General features: G+C 36.6%; 1 protein-coding gene and 1 pseudogene across 1 annotated transcript; one reads left to right on the forward strand and one right to left on the reverse strand.

The window, feature by feature from the left end:
• Window positions 1–530: 530 nt before the first annotated feature.
• Window positions 531–2,764, forward strand: LOC147537512 (envelope glycoprotein). The gene is made up of 3 exons (XM_086644419.1): window positions 531–857; window positions 948–1,066; window positions 2,558–2,764. The coding sequence occupies exons 1-3, from the start codon at window positions 724–726 to the stop codon at window positions 2,575–2,577; spliced, it is 273 nt and encodes a 90-aa protein (XP_086500545.1). The 5' UTR covers window positions 531–723; the 3' UTR covers window positions 2,578–2,764.
• A 7,216-nt stretch (window positions 2,765–9,980) lies between these two features.
• LOC147537513 (uncharacterized) lies at window positions 9,981–11,092 on the reverse strand (annotated as a pseudogene).
• Window positions 11,093–11,503: the final 411 nt, after the last annotated feature.

The raw sequence follows: 11,503 nt of genomic DNA on the forward strand, positions 1-11,503 counted from the left end.
TGTTGAAGAACAGACCGGAACTGGTCTGTTCTTCAACAGACCAGATCTGGCCTGTTGAAGAACAGACTAGATCGGTCTGTTCTTCAACAGACCGGAAGTGGTCTGTTGAAGAACAGACCAGTCCGGTCTGTTCTTCAACAGGCCAGATCGGGTCTGTTCTTCAACAGGCCAGATCGGTCTGTTATTCAACAGGCCAGATCGGTCTGTTCTTCAACAGGCCGGAACTCCGGCGAAGGGAAACCCCTTCGCCGGAGTTTCTAGAGAGAGAGAGAGAGAGTGAAATTTTTTTTTTTTTCTTCATGGTCGCCGGCCGGAAAATTTTCCGGCCGGCGACCAAATCGGAGAAGACAATGAGGTGAGGTGAGGTGGAGATAGATTGAGGTGAGGTGGAGATAGATTGAGGTGAGGTGGAATGTTTTTTTGTTATTTTCCCTTAAAATTTATTTCCCCGGAAAATCTCTAAAATTCTACATATTCCCTTTAAAATTTCACACCCCGGAAACTATTTAGCTTTCCCCAAAGCGCTGGCCTTTGTTTTTAGGAGGATTTAGGGCTACTTTGGGGGAAGATGGTGCTGCACTGCTGTGTGTATGAGAAATCACGTACTAACTTAACTTTTGTTCCCCGGGCTAGCACTCCACCACGCGCCAGACGAAAAAGGTCTCTCTCCTTATGGAAAGGGTTTTTTCTTCGTCTCCCTAAAAATTACGAAAGCAGAAGAATATGGCTTCTCTTTGCCGAACAGCCGCAAATTCCAGCTTGAGATCCATTTCTACACTTCGTAACAAAACCCTAAATCCTAAAACCCTATCTTCTCCTTTTCCCTTTCCAACAAGTTCCATTCCTCGCGCTTTTAGGTAAGTGAATCCAATCTTAAACCTTGACAATCTTCCTTCTTTAATTTATTTGATAACCTCTTTTCTTCTTCTTCTTCTTCTCATTTTCAGGATTGCTGTGGCATTATCAAGTTTGGATTCTCTTATGCCACTTCATAATGCAATTGCTTCTTCTCGGCTCAAATCTAGAATTGGTATTGATTCCAGTTGCTGGAGTTGGATGTCTCAAGGTAATAATTTTTATACTTTCTCTCTCTATCTCTATTTATATAGATATCTTGGATGTTCAATTGTTAAAGTGCATTATGAAAAGGTGGGGGTTGCAGTAATTCACCCTTAAAATTTCTCTCACAGATGCCTAATTGGTGTAATGAGCATCTAGAAGCAAAATATTTTGACAGATTTAGGGTTTTTTTCGTTGCAAATATGAAGTATTTGATGTTAATTGGGAATGCATACTCTTGTCAGTTGTCTGATTATCTTTAGGGAAATAGACAACTTCATCTGTATTTTAATTTGAAATGTCTGGTAATGGGTGGTCTGTGAATTTGACGAAATGTTTTCTTGTTGTTGCAAGTTAGCAGGTTTTAGGGAACATGAAAAACGAGCAAACCGAAGTAATAAATTATGTTAGGAGATTAAGGACAAAAGACTAAGCTGCCTAATCATTTTGTTCGTAGGCAAACTATTCCCGTGTCATTAGTCAATATGATCTTTAAGTATTCCCGTAACTCATCTACCTCAAGATCTTTCACCCCCTCTATGGGCCTAAATTCGGTTAAGCATCTTATGGCTTGGTCTATCTAACTAACTTACATGATAAATGTTTGAATTTTGTATCGTTCCTCTAGCTCAACATCACGGAACACATAGCTTGTTTGATTCGCATAGTTGCAATTTGTGGGTTGGAGTGTGCTTAGGAAATTTGATAGTTTTTTGTCTGGGGATGGAATCAGTCTGAATGATTGACTGCACTGTGGTAAATTCCGATTTCCGGATACTGCCATCAGAGCTAGTAGGGTTATAAAGGAACTGCTATCCACTTTTTTAAGGAGTGTGGATGTTGTTTTGTGTCTGCTTCTGGGGAAATGTACCAAAATGTTTTTGTTACTATTTTCTATATCTTGTGTATCTGTGGTATTCAGTAGTCAGTACTTCTAAAAGATGAAGGATCAAAATCTCGTACCAAATAAAGGGCCATGAGATGAACTTCGGACGTGTTTGAGATAACTGAGTAAATTTTTTGATATCTGAAGTCCGACTAATGTCTACGAACTGTTTAGAATAGGTGTCCTATATTGCACCATTATGGCGTGTCATCTTGTCCTAGTTATCCTTGGGGAGTACCTGAATTCGACTCAAAACAAAAAGACAATTTGTTTTAACGAATATTTATCCACAATTGTTGTTCCACTGAAAACTCGTCATTTAATGCCCACATTTTAGTGTTACAGAACTTGTCCAGAATATGAAACCGGTTTCTGGTCAGTGATATTCAGGATACCTTGTCTCTTCGTAGTTTCTTTGAGGTTGAGTTGTGTCATGGAATTGTGTTGTTCTTCTTGATATTCAACTATAGGCTACTTATTATTTTCTTTTCTGTTCTTTCTCACTCATTTGGTTTCATATATGGAGTATTTTATAGTCTTTCTATCATCTTATTGCTTTTATATTTGAAGTTTTACCTTTACTGATCATCTTCCTCGTCTATTATTTCTTAGACTTTGGAGTTCCTCGGTGACGAAGGCCAACAACTAATTTCACTCTGAACCAACCTTAACTGAAATCATGCTATTAGGTCACAATTCAATTCTATTTTATTTCTCTCAAGTTCCTTTGCTTGGTATAAATTTCTCTTTGTTGTACCATCTCCAAACTATTGACTATTGAAACTTCACATTGAAATGAAATAGGGAAGTTTTATAGGGGACTGCCTCTCTTGTAATAAGCAATTTTGAACTTGTCTCTTGTCTCTCTCTCTCTCTCAACACTTACTATTTGCATTTCTATTTGGGCTTGAATTACTTTTCAACCATTCAAATAAGTCATACATCACGAGTCAGACGAAAAAAAAGCGTTATGAAATTTGACACGAGCCACTTGAGCTCTTGATTTAGGTTTTATATAAAACTAAACAAACATTAACTAAATCTTCAGAAAATGAAGGATTCATGTTGGTTGCTTACTGAGAAACGATCTGAACAGAAGTTCTAAATCTTCATTTCCTTTTTCCTTGGTTAATTGGCCAAGATTGGAACTCTTCTCTCTCTCACCCTCTCAGATGAAGAAGCTAGAGGAAAGAGAGGTTTGAAGGAGAAGATAATAAGGATGTCCTCCTTGCACCAGAATTCTCCCTCTATGGAGTTAGAGGTAATATAGCATAAGGGCAAGTCCAGTCGTAAGGGATTGAGGCCCAAATTTCAAATTTTAGGCCCCGACCCCTAGTCCAAGCTGGGTCCCTTGGGGCTTAGCCGAGGCTCAGCCCCAATTGGGTGCGACTCTTTATGTTGGACCTCCCCCACATAACCTGTTGGACTCCCAACGGTCATGCGGGGAATGCTCCCGACCGTTGGATTGCCCCCGACGACCAGATCTGATTGTTGGGGGCAATTCAACGACCAACCCATACTCCCCTCTTACACCCAAATTCTCTCTAGAATTACTCCCATTTTCTTTCTTGCAATGGATGGGGTTGTGAAATTACGATAAGAAACTGGACAGATACAAAAAGAATCTCTAATAAGGGTTCAACAAGAAAACCTACAATACTACAAGAATGCAAGAACCACAAAATGCAAGATACTAGAGATCAATATGATGTGAACCTAATGATGATTGATTCCAGAACTCTCGATGAAGATGGTGCACGAATGCTGAAGGAGCTAGAGATGCTTTTATGGCTGATCTTCCACGAGACCTAAGAAACACCTTCTAGTTATCTTTAGTCGGTTGTACTCATTGTCGTTTAATCATAATTAAGTAAATTTAAGCTTTCAATCACGTAGTTGTAATCATATTTAATTTCGAAAAATAAATGGGAAATCCCAAATCAGAAAAAGAAAATTTTTAAAAAAATATTTCGAAAATAGTTCAGACACGTGTTTCATACATACACAAGATCACACATGTTTTTGACACACCCACAAAAAATCCGGACAGGGCACAAATTTTATGCCTAAACTCTTCTTGGATTGGAGTTGATTTTTGAGATAAATTCCTCTATTTATTTATAAATAAAAAAAAGTAATTTTTTATCTTACGTCCCTTTTGGGTTGGAGTTATTCCAACCCCAAAGAATGAGTCATAACAACTCAAAAAAGCGACCCACAGTTCAAAATGTAAAGTAGGGTAGCTTTTCTCAACAGAAAAAAAGTAAACATAAATTTTTTTTTTTTTTTTTGTTGAACTAAACATAAAATTTTTTGGTGGTAAAAACTTATAACTTGGAAGCTACTTCAGCATAAATGGAGATTAATTTGGTAAAGATATTTTTCGGCTCAAAACAAAAGTTTATTGGGTTTAAGGTCTAACCTTAGTAAAATTTGTAGCTATCTTTAAACTTTTTTGTGGTAAAAATTTACTATTTCGAAGCTACCTCGGCACGAATCCCAATTTTTTTTGGTAAAGATATTTTTCGGCCCAAAACAAAAGTATATTCGGTCTAAGGTCTAAACTTGATAATAATAAAAAATAGGTAAAAGGGCTATTATTTCGATTTTTTTTCCACATGCAAATACATAAATTTGTCGCTAATGTGTTAATTCTTTAGTAAAGGTGTCGATATGTATAGGCAAATGTTTGTCTTTTACGTAACAAAAATAATTTTCATGAAATTAAACAGTAAAATGCATAGGGTTACTTACGTTTTGCTTTATGTAGTAAGATAACAGTGCCGTGTAAAATATGTTTCTTTGATGAATTCTACAAATTTTGGATTTTTCAAAGATTTTGTGTGATACTGTGTTCATAACATTTTTTGGACCTTAGAGTAAAAAATTCTTTAGAATGTAAATGGCAAAAAGTTGACTTTAATATAGTAAATGTTGTAGTTTTGTTCAGTTAAAAAATACACCGTCAAGTGTAGGTGGCAAAAAGTAAACTTTCTTTTAGGTCGGCATCTCGGGGAAGAAGAAAAGTTTTTGAGGTACAAAAGCTTAAAGAGAATTAAAGATTTTGTTGAATTTTTCGGGCAACAAAATTTTTTCTTCCTTCCCATCTTCGTCAACTAACTTCGGCTACCGCTTCCAACCACCATTATTCCCCTCTCTCTTCTTGCTCGTCCTCCCACCACTTCCGAACATTACCACATATATCTCCACCCTCTTTCAACCTCTTTATCTTCCCTAACTTGTACCTCTCTTTTCTGGCGAAGGGGATGGTTTTCTCCGTCGGAACACCCATCTGATTTGGGAATTGCCCACAAACAAATCGGGTTCCGATTTATGGAAAACCCCTAAACCAGATCGACTCCTTGTTGAGGGAAAACCCCCAAACCAGATTGGCCCCCACACCAGGTCGTGTAACTAGCTGGTTACACATTCCCCTATTAAAACACGAGTTCCGACGAAGGAGCTCTCCCCTTCGCTAGAGCAAATATATAGAAAGAAAAAGACAAAGGGCGGTGTCATAGGAGAGAAGGAAGAAGAAGAACATGAGGGAGAAGAGAAAGCAAAATCGTCTAAAAAGCTATTAAAGATCGGCAATGACAGTTTACCGGCGACCCTTACCGACGTGGAGACAAAATAATGGTGAGAGTTTGGGAGAAACAAAAGAGAAATAGAAAAATGGGCCAAAATTGTTCACCTTAGATTTGGTGCTCCGAAAATTTTCTTGTTTCTCCAAAAAGGTGACATTAAAAAAAAAAGTAAAATATGTTGTGAAAAACTAAGTAAAGAAGAGAGATTAGAGATGAGAGAAAACTAAAGACTAAGAACACCATATTTGTACCTTAAGATTGTAGTATAATATTCTACTATTTTGTTGTGTCAATTACATTGGCTCTACAAAGTAAGGACATTCATGGGCATTTACACAAGGAGTTACATGCATACACATGAATGTGCCTTTAAGTTGTAGGTTACATATGACCTCATTAGTGTAGATGTTACACATGATAGTAGTGGAAGACAAAATATTACAATACTCCCCCTTGGATTCCACAACATAAGAAATTGTCTCATTAAAACCTTACCAGGAAAACCCTATGGGAAAAACCATGGTGAAGGAAAAAGAGTACAATGTTCTTCAATATCTTCGATTATTTTAGAAGTAGATACTGCCTCATTAAAACCTTGCCAGGGAAAACCCTATGGGATAAAACCGAAGCGAAGGAAAAAGAGTACAGTTCGAAGATTTACAATGTAAGATACATTTTCACTTTGTCACTTTCTTTCTTAGTTCACTCCCCCTCATAGATACTCCCCCTCATAGACGTTCAGATGGTTGAGATTGTGCAAGATCACTTAGCCGACGCATTCCGATGTTATAGACTAATTTCTTGAATGTTGAAGTTGGTAAAGCTTTAGTAAATAAATCTGCAAGATTATCACTTGAACGTATTTGCTTAATTTCTATGTCACCGTTTCTTTGCAACTCATGAGTGTAGAAAAATTTAGGAGATATGTGCTTCGTCCTGTCACCTTTGATATATCCCCCTTTAAGTTGTGCAATACAAGCTGCATTATCTTCATACAATACTGTTGGAGTATCCTTGATTGAGGAAAGTCCACATGTTGCCCGAATATGCTGGATAATAGACCTTAACCATACACACTCACGGCTTGTCTCGTGAATAGCAATTAATTCAGAATGATTGGAAGAAGTAGCTATTATAGTTTGTTTTACCGATCTCCAAGATATTGCAGTATTACCACTAGTAAATAGATACCCTGTCTGTGACCGTGCACTGTGAGGATCAGAGAGGTATCCGGCATCTGCATAGCCACATAATTGTGATTTTATTCCTTTCGAGTAAAACAAGCCCATATCGGTAGTTCCTCGCAAATACCGTAGTATATGCTTGACACCATTCCAGTGTCTTTTGGTAGGTGCAGAGCTGTACCTTGCTAATAAATTTACAGCAAATGCTATATCTGGTCGGGTACAAGTTGCTAAATACATAAGAGCACCAATTGCACTTAAATATGGTACTTCAACACCAAGAAGATCTTCATCATCTTCCCGAGGACGGAATGGATCTTTCTTTTCATCAAGTGAGCGAACAATCATAGGACTACTTAAAGGATGAGCTGTGTCCATATAAAAGCGTTTTAAGACTTTTTCTGTATACATCGATTGATGGATAAATATTCCATTTTGCAAATGTTCGATCTGTAAACCAAGACAAAATTTAGTTTTGCCAAGATCTTTCATCTCAAACTCTTTCTTCAAATATTCAGCCGTCTTAGTGAGCTCTTCTGGAGTCCCAACAAGATTTAAATCATCTACATAGACTGCAATAATGGCAAATCCATTTTCTGATTTCTTAATGAATACACATGGACAAATTGCATTATTAATATATCCTTCTTTCAAAAGGTATTCGCTAAGGCGATTATACCACATTCGTCCTGATTGTTTCAATCCATATAACGATCTTTGTAACTTGATCGAATACATGTTTGACGATCCTAACTTAGATGTTTTAGGCAAGTTATATCCATCAGGAATTTTCATGTAGATGTCACTATCAAGTGAGCCATACAAATAGGCAGTGACTACATCCATTAGACGTGTTTCAAGACATTCCGATGCTGCTAGACTTATCAAATATCGGAATGTTATTGCGTCCATTACAGGAGAATAAGTCTCTTGGAAGTCTATACCCGGTCTTTGAGAAAAACCTTGAGCAACCAAACGTGCTTTATACCTGACAATTTCATCTGTCTCATTTCTTTTGCGCACAAATACCCATTTGTATCCTACAGGTTTTATATTTTCTGGTGTTGGAACTACAGGTCCAAATACCTCTCTCTTCGCTAAAGAATTTAGCTCAGTTTGAATAGCATCCTTCCACATTGGCCAATCTTTTCTTTGTCGACATTCTTCAATATTTTGTGGTTCATGATCGTCATTATTTGCTATTACATCCAGAGCTATTGCAAAAGCAAATTTATTGTCAGGAATGATTTTGGTTCTTTCCCAACATTCTCCTGTACTAATATAATTAGTTGATAATTCTTTCACACTAGTTTCTTGTGCCTCTTCTGGGGCAGTGAGTTCCATATTGGTGGATTGATTGATCGTTTCATGTACATGTGTGCTTCGTGCCTCTTCTGGAGGACTATTTATTTTTTCATGTTTCTTTCTTTTCCGTGGAATGGTATCTTTTGCACCAACAGGCCTGCCACGCTTTAACCGTGTTTTAGATACATTTGTATCTTTAAGTTGATCTTTAGGAATATCAATCCGTGCTGGTGTATTAGCAGCTGGTATATGTGACTTTGTTACTTTCACTGAATCTGTGAAAGCATCTGGTAATTGGTTTGCAATCTTTTGTAAGTGAATGATCCTTTGAACTTCAAGTTCACACTGGCTAGTGCGAGGATCTAGATGAGATAAAGAGGATGTACTCCAAGAAATTTCACGTTTTGCCTCATTTTGTGGCTTATCTCCCCCTAACGGTGGAAACTTCTCTTCATCAAAATGACAGTCGGCATATCGTGCAGTAAATACATCACCCGTAAGTGGCTCTAGATACCTTATTATTGAAGGTGAATCAAAACCAATATAAATACCAAGACGCCTTTGAGGACCCATCTTTGTTCGTTGTGGGGGTGAAATTGGCACATATACAGCACAACCAAACACTTTAAGATGTGATATATTTGGTTGTTGTCCAAATACAAGTTGTATTGGAGAGTATTGATGATAAGCAGATGGTCTAATACGAATTAGAGCTGCAGCATGTAATATAGCATGTCCCCATGCCGAACTAGGTAATTTAGCTCTTAACAACAATGGTCGAGCTATAAGCTGTAAGCGTTTAATAAAAGATTCAGCTAATCCATTTTGAGTATGGGTATGAGCTACTGGATGCTCAACAGTAATCCCAATTGACATGCAATAATCATCAAATGCCTTTGATGTAAATTCTCCTGCATTATCGAGACGAATTGTCTTTATTTGGTAGTCAGGGAATTGTGCCCTTAACCTTATTATTTGAGCAAGAAGTCTAGCAAACGCAACAGTGCGAGTTGATAATAGACAGACATGTGACCATCGTGTTGAAGCATCTATTAAGACCATGAAATATCGAAATGGCCCACAAGGTGGATGGATAGGTCCACATATGTCTCCCTGAATCCGTTGTAAAAAACTAGGTGACTCGATGCTTATTTTTGATTGAGATGGTCGAACAATCAATTTTCCTTGCGAACAAGATGCACATGGATAATTGTTTGGTTGAAAAATCTTCTGGTTTTTCAACGGATGTCCATGTGAATTTTCTATTATTCGACGCATCATTATAGAACCCGGATGACCAAGTCTATCATGCCAAATTGCAAGAGTCATTGAATTGAACTTCTGGTTCATCAAATAATTAGACTCTATAGTTCTTATACTTGTATAGTATAAACCCGAAGCAAAAGCTGGAAGCTTTTCTAGTATCAGCTTTTTGTTTGAGACTATTGAAGTAATACAAAGGTATTCTTTCATTTTGTCACAAGTTGTCTCAATATGATATCCATTATGACGAATATCTATAAAGCTTAATAGATTTCGTGCAGATTTAGTAGAATATAAAGCATTTGGGATATCAATTTTAGTACCATTTGGTAGTATAACAACGGCTTTGCCAGAGCCTTCTATCAGGTTTGTGGGTCCTGAAATTGTGATGACATTAGCCTTGACTAATTTTAGTTGGAAGAAAAATTTCTTGTTCCGCAGAATAGTATTTGTCGTTCCACAGTCGATAAGACATTCATCCCCACAATTTGTTTTGAAATCTTTAGTAAACTCCATGCTAATAAGAAACTAAAAGAAAAATATAGAAATGTTTTAATATGTTATAATAAAAGGAACATAACAAAAACACAATTGTTGAGAAAGCAAATGACCAAAGCAAATGACAAAAGCAAAACATAGTCTAAGAAAAAAAATTCTTCCTAAAAGCATATTAAAACTAGAATTTTAGTATAGATTCTAGTTAACATTTCCATTGTTAAGTAAAACATCAAATTCTTTGCTGCTTGGATCTGCAAAAAAATCTGAAACATCCAGATGAGTTGGATCCATGGATACTTCAAATTCTTTACCACTTTGATCTATGAAGTAGTCAGAAATATCTAAGGGAGTTTTGTTCATCGGTACTTCAAATTCTGCCAAATTGGCTTCTATTTCTTTACCTTTCCCCTTCATGGAATTTTGGTAAAGATTAACCAAGTGTTTCGCAGTACGACAAACACGTGACCAATGCCCCTTCATACCACATCGGTGACAATTATATTCACGATGATTAGATGTTTGTACACCTTTTCCTTTGTCATTTTTGTATTTGGCATTATTCCACATCTCGTGGTTTGATGCTAATTTTTGTTCACTTGAATGCCTAATAGGGCCACCACGTTGTCGATTATTATATCGACCTCGACCTCGACCACGCCCATTACCATGTCTGCGTTCACGGTTCATTGATGCAACAACATTCACTTCAGGGAATGGTGCAGTCCCAGTGGGATGAGCATTATGATTTTTCATTAACAGCTCGTTATTTTGTTCAGCAACAAGAAGACAAGAAATTAATTCAGAGTACTTTGTAAACCTACGCTCTCGATATTGCTGCTGCAGGAGCATATTCGATGCGTGGAAAGTTGAATATGTTCTCTCTAGCATGTCCTCTTCAGTTATATTCTCTCCATATAATTGTAGGCGAGATTTAATTTTATACAATGCTGAATTGTATTCACTTACTGTCTTAAAATCCTGTAAACGCAGGTGCATCCAATCGTAACGAGCTTTTGGGAGTATGACAGTCTTTTGGTGGTCATATCTTTCTTTCAGATTCGTCCATAAAACATATGGATCTTTAAATCTTTTACCGTTAGGTATTCAGTTTTCAGACCTTCATGAAGGTGATGACGAAGGAAAATCATTGCTTTTGCCCGATCTTGTGGGGATGCTTCATTTGCAGCCATAATGGTATTTCCAAGATTCATCGCATCAAGATGAATTTCAGCATCTAGAATCCATGTCAAGAAATTTTTTCCCGTAATATCAAGAGCAAGAAATTGCAATTTTGTAAGATTATCCGACATGATCTAAACAATACAAACAAACAAGTTAGATAAATATGTCTAAGAAAAATACTTGCTTATTTTCTTCCTTTTTTTTTTTTTTTTTTTTTTAAAAAAAAAATCTTCATCATTGCATAGATATCAATATGTTCATAATACTATTAATAATCACTATAGATGGACATGGTTGATACTAGCAATTTTAATCATGCATACATAGGGAAAAAAAACTAATATGAACAACATTAGAAAAAAAAATTGTTTGTTAGAGTTTATCTATAATATTAGATGAAGACTATTTCAATCCTATCATGAAAAAGATATATGCTACAAATGCTAATATGAATAGTTATGTCTAACAAAATTACTACCTTCATATTTAATTACTTTTCCTAAAGATGCAAGTGAAGGAAAAAAAATTATTCCTATGTA

The sequence above is a fragment of the Eschscholzia californica genome, unplaced genomic scaffold, assembly GCF_041429995.1.
Source record: "Eschscholzia californica isolate CP2 unplaced genomic scaffold, dmEscCali1.0.p SCAF_5, whole genome shotgun sequence".
Lineage (NCBI taxonomy): Eukaryota > Viridiplantae > Streptophyta > Magnoliopsida > Ranunculales > Papaveraceae > Eschscholzia > Eschscholzia californica.

Bases quoted from the DNA above. Each gene is read 5' to 3' on its own strand.
- LOC147537512 (XM_086644419.1), top strand. From the start codon at position 724: ATGGCTTCTCTTTGCCGAACAGCCGCAAATTCCAGCTTGAGATCCATT. The intron at 858-947 runs GTAAGTGAATCC...TCTCATTTTCAG, and splicing joins TCCATTCCTCGCGCTTTTAG to GATTGCTGTGGCATTATCAA. The intron at 1,067-2,557 runs GTAATAATTTTT...ATTATTTCTTAG, and splicing joins CTGGAGTTGGATGTCTCAAG to ACTTTGGAGTTCCTCGGTGA.